Source organism: Ascaphus truei, chromosome 2 (assembly GCF_040206685.1).
Source record: "Ascaphus truei isolate aAscTru1 chromosome 2, aAscTru1.hap1, whole genome shotgun sequence".
NCBI classification, from domain to species: domain Eukaryota; kingdom Metazoa; phylum Chordata; class Amphibia; order Anura; family Ascaphidae; genus Ascaphus; species Ascaphus truei.
In genome coordinates, this window is record NC_134484.1 from 239,027,824 (window position 1) to 239,055,404 (window position 27,581).

At 41.5% G+C, this 27,581-nt stretch overlaps 1 protein-coding gene across 2 annotated transcripts; it reads left to right on the plus strand.

The window, feature by feature from the left end:
* Window positions 1–1,035: 1,035 nt before the first annotated feature.
* Window positions 1,036–24,303, plus strand: FRRS1L (ferric chelate reductase 1 like). 2 transcript variants are annotated; one of them, XM_075585989.1, is made up of 6 exons: window positions 1,036–1,170; window positions 4,919–5,120; window positions 13,176–13,260; window positions 18,367–18,505; window positions 20,189–20,435; window positions 22,512–24,303. In XM_075585989.1, the coding sequence occupies exons 2-6, from the start codon at window positions 4,928–4,930 to the stop codon at window positions 22,682–22,684; spliced, it is 837 nt and encodes a 278-aa protein (XP_075442104.1). In that variant the 5' UTR covers window positions 1,036–1,170; window positions 4,919–4,927; the 3' UTR covers window positions 22,685–24,303. The 2 variants fall into 2 exon arrangements, with proteins under 2 accessions (XP_075442104.1, XP_075442105.1); XM_075585990.1 differs by lacking the exon at window positions 1,036–1,170 and adding an exon at window positions 1,178–1,311.
* Window positions 24,304–27,581: the final 3,278 nt, after the last annotated feature.

Here is a 27,581-nt window from a genome sequence, read left to right on the forward strand (position 1 = left end):
CCCTGCGACCAGGAGTGACATTGTTCGCGCTGGACATTCAACCCACGCGGTGTGGAGGACCACGTCGGATCGTACGGATTTATATCGCGGTACCCGTGGCTGGAGCCCGAGCAGGTAACCTGCAACTCACGTGCACCAACCAGGCCTATCACCCAACATAGTGGCTGCGCAGTCACACATACACATGTACAGTGATATTTGACTTTGGGAGCACGAGACATTTGGGTGGGGGTTACTGGACACAGGGTGGGGTCACATTGTGGGTGGTTAGCGTCCGCCGTGACGCCTAGAGGTGATAGCATCCGCTGTGACGCCTAAAGGTGGTAGCGTCCGCCGTGACGCCTAGTGTGGTTAGTGTCCGCCGTGACACCCATTGTGGTTAGCGCCCGCCGTGGCGCATGATGAGGTTATGCTGTTATGCTGTTATGATGTTATGATGTTACGTGATATGTGTGTTTCCATGCAGTAAAGCCAGTCCTGTTTTATATTCGGTAGCGTTGTGTGGTTGTTTCCTGTGAGGGCCTCCTCCCACTCCGTTGGGATCCCTCCCAGGTGGAGGCGTTGCACCTAGAGATGTATGATATGTATGTACCCCAGGTTCCCCAAGCGGAGGCTTAGGCTCCTGAGAGCCACACAGGTTGCACAGCAAGTAGTAGCGGCGGTATTCATAGGGAACACCCGTTACATTTATTTATTCATTTACAATACGGCTGTGAAGTCTATAGCACTACGCATATACCAAGTCTATTTATATTACCATGCCATCCATAGAAATCTGTATAAAAGCAGTAAAGTTGCGCAACGATAAAGCTCTTAAAGAGAATAAAACACTTTAATCTGTGTTTACTATCCATGGAGTTGTTTTGTTTTCCTCTTTACATTGTGAAGCGCGTTCAGGCCCCATGGGAGAAAAGCTCTATATAAATAAATTTTAAGTGATAGTGGTACTATAATTATGACGTCTCAGCATACAGTGGAGCTGAGATATGCATTGCCCCTTTAATGGAGAAATTGACAATGCCCCTTTAAGACCATGCATCTAGCTCAGGCTGAGCACTGTGGGCGTGTTGATCCATACAGAGGCCTGCATAAGGAGACTGGATTCTTTATGTAATCACAGGCAGCATCACAATAACTGAGGGGATTCAGTGTGATCACCTTTAGAGGAAGGTAAGAAGGGCGACTTTGGTGCAAAGAGACGCTTGTTCAGAGCTGACTGCTGCTGCTTGATATCCCTTCATGGTGGGGGATGTGCTGCAGCAGAGGAGCTGTTTCAGCACCATCATCACAGAGTGAAACCATGGAGAACAGGTGGGAGTGCAAGGGATGCATTGTAACAAGAGGCCAATCATTTAGGGCCATAGTAAGGCAAATTATAAAAGGGACCCGAGCAAGAACCCGTTATTTACTGTAGATCTTTCTGCATTCATCTAATTGTGTATGGCTTTGTGAATAATATTCCTAGATTATATTGTAGTATAAGGTATAAAATCAACTGTAGTTGCTGCGCAAAATAATTTGGATTCTTTTTTGTTTATGTGCTGGGGCCAGTGTGCTTTCTATTGTTTCTAATATAGCTTGTAATTAATGTATATGTAGAAAACACATTTAACAGCTTAACCACAAAGATATAAATGCTCTTGCTCAAATAGAAAAACTGCATAGTTTGTCAATAGAGCCCCAACAATTATTGGATCTAACTGATATTCTTATTATGTAATAGTTATTTAAACAACATTACCAAAAAGGTAGTTCTCTTTCATTTGTATTGTAAGAAGCACAACTTACCTGTGAGATCTGCAGTTGCGACTGATGCAAAGATTTAGAAGTTGTACTGTATGCATATTAACTAAGAGGTACTATTCCATGAATCACTGAGTGGAACATACTGTAACATGTCTCCTGGCACAGAATGTGTTTTATGGACTAGCACTGCTTAGAAGATTTGGAAATTACATGAAATAATACAGGCCTGGGCATCCAACTTGTGAAGAAATTAGAAGGTGACGATGCAGTGATAGGGGGGATCAATGCACTTTGCCTTTTCAGCATAGGTAAGGGTGCATAAAGGGATAATGTAGGAGTACTGTAGATATTTACTGTAGAGGGAAGGGACCCTTTTTAAACTAGCACTCTTTGGAGAGTAATAGGGATAATGGATACAAATTAAAACCTTTACTAAAAAATACCTAATAAAATAATAGGATAGGTATAGGATGTGTCCCTATCGGAGAAGTAAACGGTCGAACAAACATAAATCCTAAATACATTGTACACTAAACATAAAAAGAGCTACTATCTATCAAATAGGGGTAGCAAAAATGGTATATAGTATCATAGAGGCAAGGATAGTTGCTAATGCTAACCCAAGTAACATACTGACAAAATAACACCATGTAACACCCTCAATGGGGGCACAGACGGCCAATCAATGGGTTTATTGTATTGCAATGTGTATTTTATTTAATTGTGGATTATTTTTTTTGGGGGGGGGGGGGTTGGCAGAACAAATGAGTAAAAGTTCTATTAGTCATATTTGGCTAATAGGGCTATTGCCTATTTGTGTATGTGTGGTGATGTGAGTTGAGGGGGTGGGGGATAGGGGTAGTTGCCACGGGGAGAGTGGTTGGGCCTCTTGGGTGGGTAGTGGAAGGGGTTAACTCCATAATGACTATAGCAGTTACAACCCGTTAAGGTAATTAAGGGGTTACTTGCCAGTAACTAGTGTGTTTAATGTTGGTGCCACTGAAAAGGAGGATGAAGATGGCCTTCATCCTGGCAGGAGTAAGTACTACTTTTATTTACTATAGTGTGGCTGGCTATTGGTTGTTTTTGAATGGGAAAATGTGCTTTTAACCAGATCTGTTGGGGATAGAGTGGGAGGTTAATAGCCACATTGGCAATCAATGGGCACCCTATATGTTGTTGTTGTCCCCCCCCACATTGAGGGCATAGATAACCACAGTAACAATCAATGGATAAAATGACTAGTGTTTTGTTTTAAATGTATTGTAATTTGTATTTTTTTTATTGTAATGTGCAGTATTGTATATTTGAATAGGCTAAAGCACTATTAGCAATATTTGGCTAATAGGACTTTTGCCCATTTCTGGTTATGGTGGGGTCGGGGGTTGTTGGTGGTAGAGGGGGTGGGTGAAGGGTGTAGTTGCCCCAGGGTGTTAACACCTTTATTACCTTAGCAGTAGTAACCACTATGGTAATTAAGGAATTAACGCCTCCCACTACCCACCCAGGAGGCCTAATATTATGCAAACATCGGGCATGAAAATATAAAAGTTCTTATTTGTGGTTGGGGAATACCGCCCCAAAAGAGCCCAAGCAATCCCTTCTGGATACTGCAACAGCAGCTTTAATTCCTCTGCAGGGTTGGAAGGCTGGTTCCTTGTAGACTGTCTCTGCTTGTGGCAATCCTCTGTCTTTGTTCTCATTTGTCAGCACAGTTGTGTGCTAAGGAGTCTTTGTGCAGGCTTCTCTGCTCTCTTGGGTCAACACCTTGTGTGTAAAGGAGTACCTCTTGGCAGTTTCCCACAAGAGGCCTTTCAGTGTTCTGATTAGCCATGTGGAACCTGGTTAATTGACTGGCTGCAATTAACCAAATCCCTGCTGGATTCCTCAGAGTATTTAGAGGCAGTTTTACTTAAGCAGTGATAAGTCCCTGTTACTATAAACATTTTATTTAAGCTCTGTACAGATAGAAGCTTTTTAGATTCCCTTGATCATAGCTCCTGCCAATCCCCTGAATCCAAATCAAGTTAAAGGTCACTGCCAATATCACATACTGTATGCTTATCTTTAGTGTTAGAGGTAGGGAAGACCTGTTTATAAAGAAAATATATAGCACTTTTACATAGATTTTTGTAAGGAAGTTTTCTCAATATTATTAGTTTTGCAAGTTGTGAGGTTCAGTGGAAGTGATAGTGTGTAGTGTCTAAGCTGGAGATAGCGGAGGAACTCCCTAGACTGACAGGGACCGTTGGCTAATTTGGTGGATGCTTAAATACAGAGCCTGTTAAAGTAACTTTTTGAGGAAGTTAATACTTAGCTCTTCCTACGAAGGGAATATGAAGAATCTCATGCATGAAGGGAAAGGTGGATTGGAATAAAGTGGAGAGCGGAAAGTTGTTGGGTTCCTATTCAGTTTGGCCTTGTCCCAAACCTGGTGAGAATGAGCAATAGTTGAGTAAGTGTAGAGTTAATGGGATTTTAGAGTAACCAAATTTTGGAGTCTAGGGCAGCTTGTCGAACCTGCTCACTCAAGATCTACCCATCTCATTGTACCATTGAGTACAAACCAGGAGATCAGCAGAGAGTTAGTATATGAGAAAATAATTGGCTAACATGGGAAACCCCAGGCTTGTTGCCTCCACTCCCCTTATAAGTATGTGTTTCCCAACTCAAGAGAGAGACCATTGGCATACACTTTTTTTTAATAGATTAATTTACAGGTATTAATTTACATTCCTGTGAACACGTCTGAGACACCTGGAAAATATGCTAATTGAAATATGTAAAATATGTGCAAATGATTGAAATAATGTAGTTATCCTAAAATAACGTGATGTTAACCCTATGCTAATAAACTTGGTTACGGATGTTGTTTTTACATAAAATTAGCATTGTGAATAAGGCATTAACTCAGGGACAATAACGTCCCTTTCTGTTTTAGGTAATGTCATGTTAAGTGTCCTGATGTAACAAAACTTTGTGAATCTAGGATCTTGTGTCTTTTTGTGAGGGATTGAGCAAGGTTTTGGGAATCAACCGATAGCAGATTCCGAAAAGCCTTAACCACTCAAATTCCCAGTGAAAGACCACAATATTCTCTTTTCCTTATATCCCTCTCACACACCTTCTTGCTATATCCACTCCCTATATCTATCTTTTTTTTGTCTTTTAGCTCAGTGCCATGATTCTGCAGTGCCTGCGTTTGGGAACTTGGCTATTCTTTTTAGGTGCCACCAGTGCCAGCCCTACTGATGAAAGCACTGCTCGTGGCAGCCGCACAGACCATGGGGATCCAGCTCTGGATGAGAAGCACCAGGACACTTATGGCACATTTGCTTCTGAGTTTTATGACTTGAAATACCTCTCAGAAGAAGGTCAGGAATTATCTTCATCTCCCACATGGTCATCCTCATTAACCACAAAAAATGCCCCCACCTACTAGTGGGTGAGCTTGAATTAATAGCTACAAGGGAGCCGTATGATATTATAGGCATTACTGAAACATGGTGGGATGAAACTCATGACTGGGCAGTTAATTTAGAAGGTTATTTCCTTTTCGGAAGGATCGAGCAAATAGAAGATGAGGTGGAGTATGTCTATATGTTAAACCGGATCTAAAACCTATTATAAGGGAAGATGTTTATGAAGGGAATTATGAAAATGTAGAGACCTTGTGGATAGAAATTAGCAGTGGAGGTAAAAGTATACAGAAAATGTTTGTAGGGATATGCTATAAACCACCAAATATCTGTGAGATAGAGGAAGTCAAAATACTTTTGCAGATGGAGAAGGCATCAAAACTAGGTCATGTTTGCAAAATGGGCGATTTTAATTATCCAGACATAGACTGGGGCAATGAGATTAGCATTACAACAAAAGGAAACAGTTTTTTTGGGGGTGCTTAAAGACAATTACATGACCCAAATTATTGAGTAACGAATCGGGAGAAGGGCAATACTGGATTTGGTTATTCCAAACAATGTAAAGTAGAATTAATAACAAATATTCAAGTCCGGGAACATTTGGGAAACAGTGATCATAACATAGTCTCATTTTAAATAAAGTATTAAAAACCATATTACTGTATATGGGTTCCAAAAAGACTTTACATTTTAGAAAGGCAGATTTTAATAAACTGAGGAATAATCTTAAAGGAATAAATTGGAATTATGCTTTTATTGGGAAAGATGTAGAAGATACAGTAAATGGGCAGTCTTTAAGACATTGTTAGAAAAGCACACTCATCAGCGTATAGCCGTGGGTTATATATATATATATATCTATCTATATATATATATATATATAGATAGATATATATATATATATATAGCTGATATACCCGGCGCTGCCCGGGATTTAATGTTGTGGCTCCCCCTCTCTCTCCCTTCCACTGTCTCCCCCCTCTCTTTCTCCCCCGTTCACAGCAATATGCCCCCCCCCCTTCAAAGCTCCGTTACCCCCCTGTTCACAGCTCTGGTCCCCCCCCCCCCCCCAGTTCACATCTCGGATTCCCCCCCCCCCTGTTGCCAGTTGTGATTCCCCCTGTGTATTTGTCAGCTGACCTGACTGAGGGGGGAAGTGTGTGAGTCAGGACTTTGACTGAGTGGGGGACTTTGACTAGGTGGGTGAGTGGGTGACTGAGTAGGTGGGTGACTGACTGGGTGGGAGACTTACCTTGACCGGGTGGTTGGTGTTTCCTGGTGGCAGACGGTTCCCCTCCTGGCCCTGATATCTCTGTGGCATCTGCCTGGGGCAGGAGGTGGGGTCGGGAAGTTGGCAGGGGGGGCAAGAGTGGCAGGCTGGGGCAGGAGGGCCACGCCGCGCTTCCCCTCTGTTCCTCTTTGGGAGTGAGGGGGGAGGAGCCTGAAGTTGGCGGCTGGGGCAGGAGGGCCGCGCCATGCTTCCCCTCCATCCGGGAGCCGTTTGGGAGCGAGGGGAGAGGAGCCTAAAGTTGGCGGCTGGGGCAGGAGGGCCGCGCCGCACTTCCCCTCCGTCCGGTTGGGATCGAGGAGGGAGGAGCCTGAAGTTGGCGGCTGGGGCAGGAGGGCCGGGCTTCCCCTCCGTCCGGGAGCTGGTGCAGGGCGGCACACGTGAGGGTGAGTGTGATGGGGGGGGGAGCCGGCGGGGAGATGAGATGATGTGAGATGTGAGATGAGAGAGAGAGAGAGTGTGTCAGTCAGTCGGGTGAGGCCGAGGGGGAAGAGAGTGGCAGTTGGGTGACGTCATAGAGCCACCAATCTGATTGGCCAGAGGCTGAGGACCAATCAGATTCACCGCATCTAGCACCAACCATACAAATTTCAAATTTATATATTAAGATATAACCCATGGCTATACACTGATGAGTGTGCTTTTCTAACAATGTCTTAAAGACTGCCCATTTACTGTTTATTTAAGTTTATTTAACACATATACATATACATATACATATACATATATATATATATATATACATATATATATATATATATATATGAAACAAGTCTAAATCAATGTGGTTAAATAAACAGAGGAGGGAATGGAAAAGAAGAGGTGCGCATTTAGATTCTTAAAAAGTCGGAAGGGATGGAGGCATCATATCACAATTATAAGGAATGTAACAAAAGTTGCAAAAGGGCAATCAAATTATCAAAATTGGAAATAAAAAGGATTGCAATAGAAAGTAAGATCAACCCTAAAAAGTTATTTAAGTACCTTAATAACAAAAAAGATTAGAAACAAGAATATAGAACCATTTCAGTGTGAGATAGCTGCACAGCCTGCCTGCCTGCCCTACCAGGATGTGAGTATTTGCATATTTTTCAGGGGAACCTGCCGATGAGACAAATGGTGAGTGGGTTGCACCACACACCACCTGTCTTCAGGAGGATAGTACCCATTATATGACACAATAGGTACTATATCAATTGTTAGTACCCTGGTACAGTGGTCTGGCTTATTATCATTTTGAGATATACCTGCATTTGAGCGCTTCAGCTATTTTCCACAGTGTGAGATAGGCAGGAAAATTATTACTGATAAGAAAAAAGCAGAGGTATTAAACAAATTCTTTGCCTCTGTATTTACCAGGGAGGAATCAATTGCAAAAATAGTGCAACAGGAGGAAGCCACAACCTCTATATTAATGAACAATTGCATGACTGGGTAAGAAGTGCATAAATTGATAAAATTAAAGTAAATAAAGAAGCTGCCCCAATGGCATGCACCAAGAGTTTTTAAAGGAGCTAAGTTCAGTAATAGCCAAACCATTACATTTAATATTCAAGGACTCCATTTCCACAGACAAGATTGCCGTCAAGCAGACGTGGTGCCTATATTTAAAAAAAAAAAGCTGTGTGTGCTGTGCACGCGCATAGTAAGTGAAACTTCTTTGACTTTTGTCACAGAAATTGTATTTGTGTAGGTGATCTTTTACTTAAAAATCAAAATACAATTTCATTGACAAAACGCAAATAAATTTGACTTATAATGCGCGTGCTCGGCACACATCCCCTGTATTAGCAATTTGCACTAAGTGTGAATTCCTCGTGTGTATGTGTGTCAGCCAGTGTGTGTATGTGTGTGTGTCAGTCAGTGTGTGTGTGTGTGTGTGTGTGTGTGTGTGTGTGTGTGTGTGTGTGTGTGTGTGTGTGTGTGTGTGTGTGTGTGTGTGTGTGTGTCAGTCAGTGTGTGTATGCGTGTCAGTCAGTTTACAATGGACGGGTAACCTCGCCCGCGGTCACTCATGCCCGTGCCGGGCGCATGTCTCCCCCCCCCCCGGGGGGGGGAGGGGTGCACAGAATTTTGGAAGGGGGGGGGGAGGTGGTGCGCAATGTTACACCCCGCCCCTGGCTGCAGCAGGACACACACACTGACTGACACACATACACACACACTGACTGACACGCATACACACACACTGACTGACACACATACACACACACTGACTGACACACATACACACACACTGACTGACACACATACACACACATTGACTGACACACATACACCCACACACTGACTGACACATACACACACACACACTGACTGACACACATACACACACACTGACTGACACACATACACACACTGACTGACACACATACACACACACTGACTGACACACATACACCCACACACTGACTGACACACATACACACACACACACACACACACACTGACTGCCACACATACACACACACACACACACACACACACTGACTGACACACACTAACTGACACACATACACACACTGACTGACACACATACACACACACACACACACTGACTGACACACATACACACACACACACACACACACACACACACACACACACACACTGACTGACACACACACACACACACACTGACTGACACACACTGACTGACACACATACACACACACTGACTGACACACATACACACACACACTGACTGCTACACATACACACACACACAAACACTGACTGACACACATACACACACACTGACTGACACACATACACACTCACACACACACACTGACTGACACACATACACACACACACTGACTGACACACATACACACACACTGACTGACACACACATACACACATACACTGACTGACACACATACACAAACTGAGTGACACACATACACACACACACTGACTGACACACATACACACACTGACTGACACACATACACACACTGACTGACACACATACACACACTGACTGACACACATGCACACACTGACTGACACACATGCACACACTGACTGACACACACATACACACTGACTGACACACACATTCACACATTGACTGAAACACACACACACTGACTGACACACACACACTGACACACATACACTGACACACTGACACACATACACACACTGACTGACACACATGCACGCACTGACTGACACACACGCATACACAGGGGCCCCGCGAACGCCCGCATCAGTGGAGGGCGGAATGGCGCCGGTGTCAATGGGCGTTAGGAGCGTGTGGGGGGAACGGCGCCACTGCCAGCCGCTTCTGCGCATGTGCGGCGTCCGGCAGCGTCGCCATGACTACTGCGCATGCGCGGGCAGCGCAGAGCTTGGTGGTAGCTGAACAGCTCCCCTTGCTGCCTGTACGTGAGTGAGCCCAGCAGCGCATGCGCATGCGCAGGGGGGCTCTGTCTGAGTCTCCACTCCAGCCCGGCAGAGTCTCCAGCCCGGCAGAGCGCGCGGCTGGGACAGAGAGCGGGCCTGGTCCCAGGAGCCGGTCAGCGGGTCCCCGCTGCCCCAGATGCCGCCCGTGCCCATCTCCACCTGGGGGAAATTGCGGCCGTTAGGAGCCGCATATGTTGCGGCTGGGACAGAGAGCCCGGGGAGCCGCTGTACACTAGCAATGCACGTGGGGGGAATTGCGGCCGTTTGGAGCGGCGCCGGCGGCATGTGGGGGGAGCGTCTGATTTTTTGAGCGGTTGGGATCATGTCAGTGTTGGGGTCGGGCTGAGCCAGAACACAGCCCGGCCTCATCTGCCAGCACTGACGTTTCTGTCTCCACAATCCATTTTTACCCCAGTTCGAATGAGGTGCCACTAAAGAAGTTTCACTTCAAAAGGGAGCTAGATCACAACCGGGGAATTACAGACCTGTAAGCCTAACATCAATAGTGGGGGAGGTACTTGAAGGTTTAGTACGGGATAAAATTCAGGAATACCTAATGGATAACAAAAATATTAGTAATAGTCAGCATGGATTTATGAAGGATAGATCATGCCAAACTAACCTTATTTGTTTCTTTGAGGAGTTAAGTAGGAATTTAAACCAGGGTAGTGCAGTTAATGTGGTATGCTTAAATTTTGCACAGGCTTTTGATATGATGCCACACGAGGTTATTGTACAAAATATTTGCACCTGGCTTGTAAACAGATTGAAGGATAGACAACAAATAGAAAATGTTCAGGTTGGGCTAAAGTTGTAAGTGGAGTCCCTCAAGGATAGGTACTGAGACTCCTAGTTTTGCTCTCTATGCCAAAGTCTCTATCTTTGCTGTTGACACTAAATTATGTAAGGTAGTAAAATCAGAGCATTATGTAATTTCTCTCCAGAAGGAGATGGTGACAGGCAGGGCCGCTAACAGGGGGGGGGGGGACACAGCCAGGACTGCTGTCCCGGGCCCAACCAGTCAAGGGGCCCGGTCTCCCTGCCAGCAACACTACAGTTTCCAATGTGCAGGCAATCAGAGTCCTCCCCTTTTCCTGGGCCCCTCCCTTCTATCCATTCCTTTTCTCCTCTCCTGCAGGGCCCTCCCCGCTCTCCTCTCCTGCAGGCAAGCCGGGCCCTCTCCTTTTCTGGGGCTGCCGTCCCCATCTGTTCCTCCCCTCTCTCCCCTCCAGCAGGACCCTCCCCTTCCCTCGGCACCACCCCTCTGTCCCTCCCTTCCTTAAGCTCCACGGGCCTGCAGGGCTTTCCAGTGAACTGGCCAGGTGATTCCAGAAGGCCAATCCAAGGGCCCCAGGTAAGCCCACGTGCCATGATCCCCTTATACCACCTTCCCAGGCCCTTTGCCTTAAAAGATGTGTGTGTGTGTGTGTGTGTATTTGGGGAGGGGGTTCATTGAGTGGGCAGTGGGAGAGAAATACATGGGGACGGGGAGTTTGAGAGAGGGCTTTAAGAGGGAGGGGAGAAGGGGATGTTAGAGAGGGAAGAGGAGAATGAGTGCAGGGGGGGAGGAAAGGGTGATGGAGGGGGGTGAGAGAGCGAGGATGGGCATGAAGAGGGGAGGGTAAGAGAAACAAAAACAGGGAGGTTGGTTCTCGCAAGGCCGCTGGCACGTGGTTGGGGGTCCCAGTGGAAACTTTAGTCCTGGGCCCCGGGAAAGCTGTCTGCGGCTCTGGTGACAGGTAAATGGCAGATGAGGTTAAATACAGATAAATGGAAGGTTGTGCATTTGGGAAATAAGAATAAACAGGCAACTTACAAATTAAACGGGAAAAAATGAGGTGAATCCTTGATGGAGAAAGATTTAGGTGTGCTTTTAGACTGCAGGCTTGGCGATAGTGCCCAATGTCATGCTGCAGAGGCAAACTAGATCTTATCTTGCATTAAAAGGGGAATGGGTGGAAGGGAAGTAAACATAATTAATTCTCTATAAAGCATTAGTAAGACCACACCTTGATTATGGAGTACAGTTTTGGGCACTACTCCATAGAAAAGACATGATGAAAATAGAAAAAGTGCAGATAAGTGCCACCAAATGAATAAAGGGGACGGAAAATCTAATTTATGAGGAGAGGCTAGCTAAATTAGAGTTGTTTACATTAGAAAAGAGGCGTCAACAACTATGATGGCAGGTACAATAGATATCTTCAAAAAAAGGTTTGACTTTTTTTTAGAATGGAAAGGTACTGTATATAGGGTATACCAAATAAGTAAATACTGTATGGGGAGTATATTTGGAGTCAAGAAGGAATATATTTTTCCACTTATGATATATCATTAGATGATATTTCACTGGGGTTTTTGTTTGCGTTCACTCTGGATCAATATACTGTAAATACAAATATAGGATAAGTATCTGCCGTCTAAATTTAGCATAGGTTCAACCTCATCTACTAAGCATCTACAGTATGTAACATTAATATAATCCATTGACTATCCCAGGTCTTGTTCATCACAGGACGTGTGCTGTGAAGATGCTCATGCAGATATAGCAAAGATTATTGCTGGAGATGGGTAAAAAAAAATGTCTTCGAATTTGAGTCCGAGGTGGGTTGGCGAGTTCCTTTAAGTGCGGAATTCCTCAAATCAGTCTCAAAGTCAGACCCACTGTTAAACTTGAATATTTTTAGTACTCAATCTGCAGATGGATTTTGGTGTGGGGATCGAATTTTAACTAAAAAAAAATCCAGGAAAATCCGGAAACAGTTTTGGACCAGTCCGTCGATCTCTAATCACTGAACTCAGTCATAATGCAAAATATCACAGATTTTCCATAGGATTCATTGGCAGTGATGATTCAGAATATCACAGAATATCCAACTGTAAATATTTTCTTTTAAATTGAGTAACGACTTTCATGGTAACGTGTGTAAAAACAAGTCAAGTAAACATGGAATGTATACAAGTAAAAGTGTGACAACAAACAGAAGAAGGAACACAGATCTAGTCCAGGATAAAAATGTTTCCGGTTTATTAAAAGAGTCTTTACAAAGAGATAACCCTACTGATTACCCATACAGGGTTTATTACTCCTGGCCACTTCATCAATCCCTCTGTATAATGTTCTTCAGGGTCTGGAATAAAATATAACTATTTCTTTCGTGGACTAGATCTGTATTCCTTCTTCTGTACATTGTCTTATTTGAATTTGGGTTACCTAGGCGATGGTTCTCTGAGGGTGCACCATTCTGTTTCTGTGAAGCTCGGGGGGAAAAGTAAAAGTGGATGTTCTCTTTTGTCTTTTGCAGGCTATCCATTCCCCACGGCTCCTCCTGTTGATCCATTTGCAAGAATACGCGCAGATGATTGTGGAAAAACTAAGGGCTGCTTTAGGTTGGTGTGAATAATGTACAATTCTTTGATTTTTCTACAAGATTTACAATATTGGAACGCCCAGGAATTGTTAAACAATACTCAGCACCTATTAGTGTTAAGAAAAAAATAAGTTATGAACATCATCAACAAGAGAACCTGTTCTGACTCATGCACACTGTGGTTAGTGAGTAGAGGCATACAGCTCAACTCAATCCCTATTCCATTCAAGGAGAGGCTTCTTTATTCTGAATTGTTTATTGGAGGAAACAAAACAGAAATAAAAGGGGGATAAAGTACTGGGAAAATACACTGCGAGGGAGTGTATAAAAGGTTAAAACTCTCTCACCTGAGCAGACCAGGAAAACCCACACCCTAGCTTGTAGGTCTGTGAACTGATGGGAAAGGGGAGGTTTAAAATGCAGGCACTAGACATTCTGCTGTCTCTCATTTTGGCTCTCAATCTGTGAGGGAACAGGTTGAAGAGAGCCTGTCAGGGGGAAAGCCTGAACTCCCTTGGAGATACCGGCGATCAAGGACTGTCCAGTTATTTTGCAGACTTATCCTGTTTACTTTAAAGACTCTATTCTGTTTTTGTTACATGATTACTGCAACCCGATTACTTGATTACTGCAATTACAACAGGTCTTTGATAAAGTGCACGGATTGCACGAAACGCGCCTGAGGTTCCTCTCAAGACTCTTGTTGTAGTTCACATGTTGCCAAACGTTCATTAAATAACATTTTGATACAGCGATCTGGCATGCGTCCTCATTTCGTCCATTTGGAATGCATCTCAAGCACTTGCTGGCACGCAGTGCACCGCCAGTACCTCCCCCTTGGGAGATTTTTTTCTGTTTCTTCCTGACCATACCTACAAGGCCTCTCCGTCACATACACACTAAGGGTTGGGAGCATGTAATGGGAATTGGAATAGGAATAGAAATACAGATAGGGATAGGTAACAAAAACAAAGGTTTCTCACAGGAAAACAGTGGGAGAACTTTGCTGCTGGGAGGCACACACTGAAAAGACAGGACATGACACAGTCAGAGGGGAAATAGGAGTTGGACTGCACCAAAAAGCAAGGGGAGGAGGAGCAGCCCAACTCAGAAAGAAGTTTCTGTTTATTGTTTATAAGTTTATTGTCAGGGTAATAGCAAAAACCATGAAGTGCTGGAACAGACAGGCAGAACAGAACCACTGTAGTTGAACCAGGCAGTTATATTGCAGGGCAATTATACATAATTTACAAAAAGGCATGTGACAGTGGGGACCTTATAATTTCCTTTTAAAAGAGGCATGACATTTAATTAAAAAAAGAAAGCTACACTCCTATTATAGCACAAATATCACATATTTATTATTTTAATGTGCTAGCCTCCCCAAAATATTTGATAATTGTGCTACATATAGCTGGAGGGCAGTTACAGAATAGCATACGTTACAACTTTTGCATTATTTAATGTACATGTTAGTGCAGCGCCATTGAAACAAATGGTAACGTGTGTGTTATTTCCTTAACACATGCGTTATTTTGGGGTTATTTATTCCTAACACACAAGTTAACTGGAGTAATAATGCCAGCTACATATTTGCCCTAATTTAACTAATCATTACTTATGATGTTGGTCTAGGTTACAGGTAAGTTTGTTTTGCATGGTATTTTTAGAGTGCTCTAAGAGTTACATGGTTTAATTAGTGACCATGATAATCTAACAGAAAGCCAATACTATTAAGCACCTTATTTTAAGATATCATTTTTTTTTATCCAGGAGGAATATGCAATGTAAGTACTCTATATACAGTAGGAAGAGTATTTATTAATGTACATTTTGTAATACATTTTCTATCAACTTTGCTTGTTTTTATCAAGCACAATTTTAGTTTTCACAATTCATAAAGGGAGATCCAGAAGCAGGAAGAAAACGGGGCACAGCAATTTAAAAAAAAATCAGGGGCTTAGTCAAGATATGCAGTTAAAAAATAACTTTTATTGCTTGGCAGACATCATGGTAGTATACAGTGCAACCTCTGAATGGTTTCGCGCTCAAAATAGCATTTTATCAAAGAGTGTTTTCAAAATTCATGTTAGCCATGATACATGAAAAGGTACCTTCTGTATATATACTGTACACAAGAGGTATTTTCTACATGGGTATCTTATGAATGGGTAATATATATTTTGTTAATATAAAACTTTCGAGACCCACGTTGGGCGCCAATTGTAATGGTTCATACCTTTCTTCCCATAATGATGTCTCATAAAGAGGTCTATACTCTGAGTAGCAGTTCACCTTATTATGATGTTGCATATGTAGAATGGCCCCACATTCTGTATAAGAATATAGTGAGTATAATATGAAGGGATTTGAGAGTAGAATAATATAAATCAATATATGATATTTATTGTAATATAACCATAATGATAATAAAAATCCATCATAAAGCAGAGTATAGTAATTAGTTATATGCTTGCAATAATACATACCAATCAGTCTCAGCATTGTCTCTGGTCTGTTTCTAATTTCCCTTCTCTCAGCCTGACTTATATACTGTCTGTGGGGAGGAGTGGCTCAGTGACCTTGGGCAAGTCACTTTATCTCCCTATGCCTCAAGTGCCAAAAAACAATAGATTGTAAGCTCCAAAGGGCAGGGACTGTCTGTAAAATGTCTCTGTAAAGAACAAGAATAAACAATTATTATAATTATTGTACACATCATAGTTTGCTTTTTTTGTTGTTTGAAAACTGGCAATATTTTGCTTTTGAAATCTAGCAATATTTTGCTTATTTCCTGAAATCTAGCAATATCTTGCCTATTTTCCAAAAACTCATATATATATCTTTGCATATTTTCGACTATATTTTTCTATCTCTCGGTATAAGAAGGTGTGACCTTTAGCAAACTAAATAATGTCTAAGGTGCCAAGTTTTCTCTCGCGTGGTCACAACTTCTATGCTTCCTTGCAGCTATGTTTCCTAAACAAAAATAATATAGTGCAATCTATTTTTAAAAAAAAGAGACATCTTGATAACAGCAGAAATGGGGACTCACGCTTTCCCAGTGATTAAACAGCAGTGGATATCTATAGTATCTCAGCTCAGGATGATCCCAAGGGGTAGATTTTCCCAGTGTATGATCAGCAGTAGATGTTAATAGCAATCTCAACTCAGGATGATCCCACAGGGTAACTCTCGATGCAAGGCAGAGAAAGTACACACTTAGTGCAACTTTGTTTTTCAATACTGCATTGTGTTAAAATGATAACTTACATTCTATTAGTGTGGCATGTTCACATAAAAATTACAGGTGGCACAGATCCTCTGGACTCTGCGACCGTGTCGCGTCACTTCCGGCAACAATCCGCAGCACTTCCGGTCACGGATCCCTCCGTTGTTTGGAGCCACGGGTGCCGACAGTGCAGGGCACCACACCTGACTTTAGAAATCTGCGAAAGAGATCTGGACCTTCTCAAAAGGGTTGAGCTGCGTTTTCCCTATTTTATATTGTTTAAACACATTTGCACGATTAATGTATAGTAAATGAGCACTATATATTGTTTGAATTAAGTATTTAATCACATATCACTATTTATATATCTATTGCCTCATAAAGGAGCGCCTTAACCACATTTTTTGTAATAAGCTATGTTTCCTGCCTGCCTTCAGAACTTGATATTCTAGACATCTTGCGGTTTCTCACCTCAAACTACAGTACATGATAAAATGTATATAAAAGCAATTGTAATCGTTTCATAGATTAACTAATAGCTGATTTATATGTGAAATATAATGATTATATGAAATATATATTTATGCACATTACAGTACAGTCATTAAACAGCAAGCGGGTGGTGAAACCCTATTTGCACTGGCTTTCACCATTACATTAGATCTGTTGATAAAGTTAGGTTGATCAGCTTTATCTATTCAAGTCACCATCAGGTACAGCAAGGCCCCTCTTCTCGGCGCCCCGCTTTTCGGCGATCAGCTGATACGGCTGCACCAAAAAGGGGGCCACCATGTCTGCTCAGTGGTCGTGCATGCGCAGAACGTAGGTTGCGCGCGCAGAACGGAGGTCGCGCATGCGCACCAGGGGGGAAATTGCCGGGCTGTGCATGCGCACAGCTGAAAATTGCCGGTTCCGCTTTCCGGCGATTTTCACTATACGGCGGGCCCCTAGAACGGAACCCGCCGTATGCCCAGGGCCCTGCTGTATATCAGACACCAGGGACATCAAATATCAGTTACACAAAGACCTTCAGAAAAGAAGAGCAAGCAAACAAAGCCAGTGGATTTTATTGTATAGTTGCTTATTAACATGCATATCAAATGGGTCCTAATGCTGCAAGTACTGTAAATGGTAGTCAACAAATGTTTCCTTTGTCGTTCTCAAAGATTGCTACAAGGGACCGACTATCTCACCTTTCAAATGACTCTAGTGTCCTTTTGTAAATGTTAAAATCTCTATTTCAATTATATAGACTCAGAAAAAAATATGCATAATAATTATTTTCAGTACTAACATATTTTAATGAATTAGTTCATCAGTTAACAATTATATGTCACACCATATTCTGCTACAGCTGTTTTACCTAATATTAACACGTACGTTCATCGTTTTTTTCATAATTGGCTATATATTAATTTTATTAGTTTCTTTCTATTGTGTTTAATTTGTAAATCTCCCCCGAACATTGTTACATTGTAAAGGACAAAGAAAGTAGCTGCTTTATTCCCTAAAGTACAGGGCAAGCTATACAAAAGCACAAACTTTAATGCCTTCGCTGTTGCAGGCCACTGCAATAAAGTACAGAGAAGTTCCAAATTAACCCAATGAGCATACCATCTAGATTGTAAGCTCTCTGGAGCAGGGCCCCCATTACCTTCTGTATCTTTTTGCGCTTGTCTGTCCTTACTCATATGTCATTCTGTGTATGTAATTGAAGTCACTCTGTACCCCCACTGTACCACCTTGTGGAATATGTTAGTGCTTTACAAATAAACGGTAATAATAATAATATTTAATTGGTGTAGTTACTTATTGCCTTTGCTTTGCAATGTGTTGCCCATCTGATATGGAAAGCTTAATCAGTCCAGTGGAAATGCTTTCTTTGTTTTACAGATATGGCAAACCTGGATGTAACGCGGAGACCTGTGACTATTTTTTGAGTTATCGCCGTATAGGCGCTGACGTTGAGTTTGAGCTGAGTGCTGACACGGATGGCTGGGTGGCTGTTGGCTTTTCGTCTGATAAGAAAATGGTAAGCGATAAGTAGACTGTGAAGCAGTAGTTCCACTTGCTAGTTTTTTTTGGGGTGGGAGGGGAGTTTAGATTGTGTTTACTTGCCTGAATCAGGGGTCCCCCAGAGCTGAACAGTGGCCCTCCAGATGACCCATGGTTTCTGAGATGCCAGCACCGGGCAAGTATACAAAAAATGGCCGTTAGTCAGACTTGCTCCTATGGCCAAGGGAATGTGGTCACTTCTATCCGTGGCCCTAAGGCCATATTTGTAGTTTGTTCAAAGATCCTACAATAAAAAGTTAAACGTCTGTTTTACCGGGAACCAAGTGAGCCACGAAGTTCAGGGCACCACAAATCACCTCTGAGGGCAAAGTAAAAAAAAATATATATATATATATATACAGTATATATATATATATATATATATATATATATATATATATATGTAAAAACAAAAAAGTGTAGCGCCAAAAAATAGTACTGTGATATAGATGAATTAATAGGACTATAATTGATCAATAAATTATTGTGTAAAGTGTATAAATTATAAATTGTGTATATATCTTTAAATAGTGTAACCTTATAAATTCTATTTAACCACAACCAATAATAAATGTATTAACAGTGCATAAACGTGCTGAAAAAAGAAAAAACAGAAAAAATCAATAAAAAAAAATCCAACCAGTCCTTCAATAATTAGTCCATAATGATGGCTATTCAGATGTTGATAAAGGGGTCTTTGGGCTGCTCTCACACAGGGTAAACCAACTCCACAGATATCTAATAACAGAAAAAGAGAGAGAGCGCACGCCCCATAGCATAATACTGCATAAAATTTATTAAAAAAAGGGGGAAGGGGGTGGGGGGTGGGGGGTGGGGGGGGGGGTAGGAATCGCACTCACAAGATGCAAATAGTTAAAAGGCAGTTTGTGAATATATCACCACCATCCGGTTCTGGATACTGGAACACGTCTCCGTGGACTCCTTCAGGACTGCCAGACACGATCACCAGGAACCAGATGTACAGGGCTCCGTTCGCTATCTGTATATTGTCCAGATTCCAGCTCTCACTTCTAATGGCCGCCGATTGTATTCCCGCGCTTGGTATGGGCTTCTTGCTCTTCCTCTCTTCTTTTCTCTCTCAACACAATGTATTAGTACATGGATATGAGTGTGACTATTATAGGTTCATCTTTTTCTTGTATCTGTGGAAATAAGTGAATTTAATTCCTTTATCATGGTGGTGATATATTCACAAACTGCCTTTTAACTATTTGCATCTTGTGAGTGCGATTCCTACCCACCCCACCCCCCACCCCCTTTTTTTAATAAATTTTATGCAGTATTATGCTATGGGGCGTGCGCTCTCTCTCTTTTTCTGTTTTTAGATATATATATATGTATATATATTTCTGGGGGGCGAGGAGTTGCAGCTTTGATATATGGAAATATACTACTGTACATATCCTGTGGTTGAGCTTGCAACCTATGTTATTCATATGAGTAGGACAGGTAATTACTGCATTGTGCAGTTGTCCCCAGTATTAATTACATGGTTTGATGCATTAATTATGCTGAAATTTTATGGGGGATGGTCAGGCTAGGAGGAGGGGGCAGGTTTTTGGTTATGATACTCATCGTCACTTTAAACTGTGTGTTCATTTTGTCACAGAGGTAACTGTCTCATTGTTGTGACTCTTAGGGAGGGGATGATGTCATGGCCTGTGTCCACGATGACAATGGTAGGGTTCGAATACAGCACTTCTATAATGTTGGTCAGTGGGCTAAAGAGATTCAGAGGAATCCTGCGAGGGACGAGGAGGGAGTATTTGACAATAATCGAGTGACCTGCCGGTTCAAGCGTCCTGTGTATGTCCCCAGAGATGAAACTATAGTAGATTTGCACTTGAGCTGGTACTACTTATTTGCCTGGGGCCCAGCAATTCAAGGTAAGAGGGACTGTGTCTCACTTGGATAACACAAGACACTTGCTATATACAAATATAAATACATTTATGTTTTTATTAGTTTTATACTAATATTTTATTGTTATATCCTCCACTAGCTTTAGATTCAGAAGAAATCTTAATGTAAAATAATATATTAATATGGCTTTTAACAAATATAGCTGTTTTATCATAACATGCATATAAATGTAATGCTATTTATTGGGTTAATATTGTTCTTCATGCTTTTAATATCCCAAAGGTAATAATTTTAGTGGATGTCAGTAGTTGAAGTGTAGCTATGTTCAGTGGTGAAGAGTACCACCATTTTTTAGCTTACCTTCCTTTTTTAACTTTTCACTGCCAAAGGGTCCCTTTTTATTCCATTCACTGCCAGCAGGGTTTCTTTTTAACCTCATACTGGAGCCTGAACTTTAAATGTTGGATCCAAAGAGCTTTGGAAATATATAGACAAGAATCAGGTTACATTACTGTTGGAAGCACACGCTGCCTACAGATGTAGCGGCCGTTATTCGAACATATCACGGAGCCGTTTTCGTGTGCGCTGCTGTACTCCACGCGGCCAATCACGCAGTGGATTTGTTTGAATTTTATGGTTCCCGATTTCTTTGGGTGCAATTCTTTGCGTTTCCGTGGCAGAAATGAATGAATTGTAGTGTGTACAGTACAGTACTGTGTCAATTTGCAGGTGTGTAAAAACCAGAACACTAAAATGCCATTTTCTGCACTCGATAAAACACAAGTCAACACGCGGTAATGACACGCCAAGACATGGGTATCCGAGGTACACAACGCGCGATATGTTCGAATAACGGCCGCTGCATCTGTAGGTGTCACACTTGACTTCTCTCACATTGAAAAGGTAGCTAAAACCTGTTGTTTTTTTCCTCCGCAATATTACAAAGATACGCCCTTTCCTCTGTTGCTCAATTGGTAAAACTCTGACACAGACCGTCATTCTCTCCCGTCTTGATTACTGTAACCTCCTGCTGTCCGGCCTTCCTGCCTCTCACCTGTCTCCCCTACAATCTATCCTAAATGCTTCTGAGGAAACACTCTACTCTTTCCTAAATCTGTCTCAGCGCCTCTCCTGCTGAAATCCCTCTCCTGGCTTCCGATCAAATCCTGTATCACACATTTAATTATCCTCACTTTTAAAGCATTTCACTTTTCTGCCCCTCCTTACATCTCAGCCTTAATTTCTCGCTATGCACCATCCCGAGTCTTGTATTCTGCTCAAGGATGTCTTCTCTCTACCCCTATTAACATTCACCGTTTATTTTATTGAACATTATTTAATGTGTTTCTAACACTATTTAGTGTCATAATTATTTGATTCACTTATTGTGAATTTTCTAAGATCACAATTTGGTGCGCGGTACACTCTTCTTTTCACATTGCCACCTTAAAACACACCTGCTTAACGAAGCATACGAGTAGCTCCATGGCTGAGAATTTACAACCCATACATAAATCTTGACTCCTTGCAGTCGCACTTACCAGAACACCCTCCTACTGTCTCTGTACGTTCTTCCTACCAACCAATCAGATTGTAAGCTCTTTGGAGCAGGACTCCTCTTCCTTAATGTTGTTTTTATGTCTGAAGCGCTTCATCCCATTATGTGTTATTTGTATTATTTGGTTTTTATATGATGGTCACGTTTATTACTGCTGTCAAGCGCTATGTACATTAATGGCGCTATATAAATAAAGACATGCATACAAACATAGAAGTTGTGTTAATTGATCAGTAATTACCAAATGTTCAAATGTGTCTGTTTCTTGCCTAGACAGGTGTAGCAGACTTTGTTGCTTCCATTGACACAACATATCACTTTATAATACAAAATATCACCGTTTTAATAGTGTTCAATGTAGAATATCCCACCATAAAGTACTATTAACCTCTGCTACATATGTATATTGCCCTCTATTGTCTGTTATACTATATAGACCAGTATAACTACCATTACATCTGATGATCTTTCAAGACGGTGTGGTGTTAGTTGTTAAATTTAGTTGCTGATTTTCTTTTCCCTTCTTCTTTGCCTTCTTCAGGCTCAATAACACGGCATGATATTGACTCACCTCCGGTCTCTGAGAATGTGGTCAGCATTTACAGATATGAAGATATTTTCATGCCTTCAGCAGCTTACCAAACCTTCTCCTCCCCTTTCTGCCTTCTGCTGATTGTTGCACTGACCTTCTACTTGTTGATGGGAACTCCGTAAGCGTACAAAACCTTTGGATTTGCAAGAAAACCTGCTGACGTTCTATGTCATTTTGTACTGGACACTTTATGCCATTTTGTATTGGAGAGAACTGCTACATATTGCAAGTCTCTCCAGCAGTGAAGGAGTTATTACTACAAGGTCTAACAAACAATGCTTTTGCAGACCCAGAAGGTGTTGCTAGGATTAAAGTGGTAAATATCAACATCTTTTCTACTGGATAATATGCATCTGTTATTTACTTTGAACAAATGAGTTATGCAATGTGTAAAGGTGGGCCAAGGTCATAAATAAAAGTCAATACCGTTATAAAATGGTGATCATACCCAGGTCTCAAATTTGTACTTTAAGGCAACCGTGTCGCTTACACTATTTGACTTCCCAGTAGTAACGAAATTCGTTTTTAGAAACTGGTCTCTAAAAGAGCAGAGTTTGTATGCCTGTATAACCCATATTATGTCCATGTATTTCCAAATGGCCGTTTTCTAGTTTTTCTGACAAATGGGACTTTCCCAGTGACTTCTGTTCTAAGGTAGTTGGGTTATGTAACCCATCTCTTACAACCATAAATCCCACAAACGGAGTGAGTAGGGTGCAGTGAAGCTAAACTTTTCAGATGTTCAGTCATTCTGATTATTGGCAAACACTGCTACCACATTACAGGTCAATATTTCCAACCCTATTGACTTGCTATAAACTAGTGTCTCCTTTAAGAAATAAAGCTAATGTGAATAAAATTGTGCAGTAATTTGAACTCCAGTTTAAACGATAGGTAAATTTAGCATTAAAAGAGCTGTTTTAGCTGCTGGAGCTGAGCGCTGGATTTGATTCAGTTTAGCTGTGCCAAATGAGATTAGTTTGTGCTTGTGGCAGTTTCATGTGAAATAATGTGTTTAGCTGTACTAAGCATTATGGTTGGTTAACATCATTGATTTACAAAAGTCTCATCCTATTATTGTTAATATGAAATATATCATTGGCATTTCATACACTCCTGCACTCATTTAAAAACATTCCACTGATATCCGGACTTGCATCTAATACACAGTATTTGTAACATTTCTGATGTATTCAACGGGCTAACTTAAAAATGCTGCATTTTTGCTCTAGATGTACTAGAGATCATTACACATTGAACATGTTTTTGAAAGTGAAATTCACTCCTGAGAAGTGTTTTGCACAAAATATTTTATAGACCTTTCTCCTATTCATTTATTTATTCAGCAATAATGTGGCCAGCGATGTATTTTTATTCCCCCAAAGTATTGCGACATCAGTACTATCCTGCTTGCAATAAAATAATGCCATTTAAGTGATTTGGAAATGGGATAAACACCATATATTTTGCCATGAAGCAAATTAATGTCATAAGTGAAGTATTTTGTATGTTAGATATAACAATTATTAAATGTAACAGATATTTATTGAATTGGTAATGTTTACATGAAATAGTCATAGGCAAGTTGCCATCATAAGATGAGCATTGTTCGTTAAAATCTAGTACAGTGTTATGCTGGTTTCTCAAATAGTTTCTGAATTGATTTGGTACACAAAATGTTTACATTTTCATCATTTTAGTCAGGGGTTCTCAACTCCAGTCCTAAAGACTCCCCGACAGGTAAGGTTTTCAGGATATCCCTGTTTCAGCACAGGTGGCTGAAGCTGGGATATCTTTAAAACCTTACCTGTTGGGTGGTCTTGAGGACTGGAGTTGAGAACCCCTGATTTCAGTAACCAGGAAAGTTATAGCATTATACTAAAATATTGGATAAGTGTGTGTTACCAATACAAATGTTACCCATGTTTTCACTGTCATAACGCTATATAAATGTGTTAGTGGTTTGAAGAAAAAAAAAACGTGTACTACATTTATTCATTAATAGCTGTTTTTTTTATAGGGCATATTTTTTACTGCCTAGTTTTTCTCCAGCTTTCCAGAAGCATGCAGTTTAATTGGTGTTACTCCATATACATGTTAAAAGTTTGATTCAAATGTATTACATACAGACATAGGATACAGTATGGGAACAACTTGGACACAAGATTTGGGCTAACAGATTTAATGAAGCCAAAAACTACTTAATGCTGTTCCCAGCTATGCCATCCTATGTAGTATAGAGTTGCAGTTGTATTCACTTGGGGATCGATGTAACAACACAGAGAGAAGGGCTTTTGGAATTTTAAACGTTACGCCACATAACATGGCAGATTATTTTTTGGGGAAAATAAAAGGGGAAACCGTACACACAAAATATGATACCTCTCAATATAATATGGGCACCATGTAACTCCTTCCCAACTCCTCCTACTGACACTCTCCAAGTCACAAGCTGGAAAACATGGGGCAAACTTGGAGTGAAGATTGAAAATGCCCTGGTTTTGTGCCAAAATGTCTTGATATATAGCAGAGCTGCTGACAGCATGCCCAGGACTAAAGTCTCCACCTGGACCCCGGGTTGTAGAATGGGGAAGAGAGGAAGGGGTGCCGACAAGTTAAGCGGTGGAGGGGGAGGTCCGGGCCCTATCTGACCTGAGGGTCTTGGTGGGGTCTGGACTCTACCTGGTGGCAATGTAGACACCCCCCCCCCACCCTCTGTTCGTAGCCCTGATACATAGACACGGTGAATAATTAAAAGTAACAATGTATGGAAGCTATGGTGGTTCATTGCAAAATAATCATGAAACGATTTATCCTTACTTAACATCCGTCATTATTTGAAGAACTTTATTAAACAATGTAAGATTGCCTTGTTTTATTTTGGACATTTGTAGTGGCTCATCTATTTTTAACATTGTTATATTACGATTTACTTGCAGTAATTAACCCATAGCCCATCATCTTCCAGTGGCGATGAATGCTGGCCATTTTCTAGGCAGTCCATGAATGCGCAACACCTGAATATTGTGTTTGTAGCAGAATTTACCTATGATTTATAGTGACACATACAGGGTTATACAGTACATACCATAGTCTTTAACGTTCCTACAGTAATAACAATGGGTATCCGATGGATTGGATATTAGAGTACAATATATACATAATATTCTTAATCTATGTAGAGTGAAGCATCCTGGCACACCAAGGGTTACATCCCCAAAACATAACACACTTATTGTGTGGGTTGAAAACCACTTTGCACAGTAAATGTGATTTTGTTCTCTATTCACACTTACTGTGTGTGTATTTTTCACTCGTGTTGGGAAACAGAGTTAAGGAACGAATTAGTTGAGAAAAAGTTGCATAATAAAAATGTAGTGTCTTTAGAATACAAAATTCTATTTCAAATAATCAAAGCCAGATGCTATTCTAATTTCCATTGACATGAACTAGTAATAAACACAGTAAACTCTTCAGTACGCATCAACCTGCTACTGTAAGTCACAGAAAGGGGCCAAATCTGCAGCACAGGAAGATTTGGTTGCACATCAACGGTTTGCATCTATTGACAAATTCACCAGGAATTTTCTGTTCTAAATATGGAGTTTTTGGCGAGAGAAAAACCCAGAGGCATCTTTGATATACCTTACCAAACTATAACAAGAAATGATAACCATTTGATAACCGGCACAATAATTATTTTGTGCTTTCCAATCCCTTAACGCCATGATTTTTAGGGGTAATTCTATATACGTCTTATCGATCGTTTTCTTTCAGTCCAAAAATGGCCCAAACGGCTTCTTCGCACGATATATAATTTTCCACTTAGAAGCTTATTCCAGGGGTGTGCAAAATTAAATGCCGGGGGAGGCGTGAGGCCTCTGTAACTCCCTTACCAGCTCTCTGCTGGCTCTTCAGCGACGCGTCACCATGGCAATGCGGCATCAAATGACGCCTCGGGGTCATGTGACATGTCGCCATGGCAACACGCGTCAAATGACGCGGCGGGGTCACATGACATCACATGACCCGCGGTGTCATTTTCGCTGGTTCCTTGGAGAGGGGGCGTGCGAACGCTGTGGCTGCCAGGCAGGGGGGCACAGCTACAGAATTTTGAGCACCCGTGGCTTATTCTATATAAAGAACAGCCCGATTTGCTATTTCGGTGGCTATAGAATAACCCCCATAGGGGTAAATTCATTATACTCCTATGTGGCTGTTCAGGATGTTTTCGGACGAAAATCCCCATAGACTTCAATGGGAATTTCCACCCGAATGACCACTTGGGAGTATAGAGAATTTACCCCTTAGTGCGGAAGCCTTTAAGAATGTAACATGACTCCATAGAACCACATTATATCTATACCACATACCTAAAATATGTATCTCTGTAATAGAGCTCACTTTAAGTAAATGTATAAAAACTAAATATATATTTTTACATACAACGATACAAGATGAAGTTTAAGATACAGTTGAGGTTGTTAATATTTAGTATTAATTAAAACATTGAAAACTTTTGGTCAGCTGAATTCCCAGATAAAGAAACATACAGTATAAAAGTTAAAACTGAGATATATTGTTTGGTAAACAATTTTTTAAAGCTCTGTACAGATGTAGCAAAATACTGTCTCCGGCACCAGGGCAGGTTGGGGGTCTCGCAACCATGGCTGCCCCGGCGCCCTAATGCCGTGGAGGGTCCAATCTGGAAGCACGGACCTCCCAACTGCACAACCGCGGGAGACAGTCTCAGGAGCTGTGGCTTTTTGCTTTTTTAGTCGCGGATCCGTAGACTGTAAGTCTTACTACATCTACAGCTCTGCAAAAAAATATTTAGTTCTGCTATAAACAAGTTTTGACTTGTAATTCTCACATGGCCAGCGGTTTTAGGGACATTGCGCTGATTCCATTTCACGCTCTGCCCGAACTCCTTTATAGATGCTATCCCTTCCACAGTGTTTCAGAGAATGAAGTAAAGAATGACTCGCTGTGCTCATTTGGATGTCATTACCCAGAATC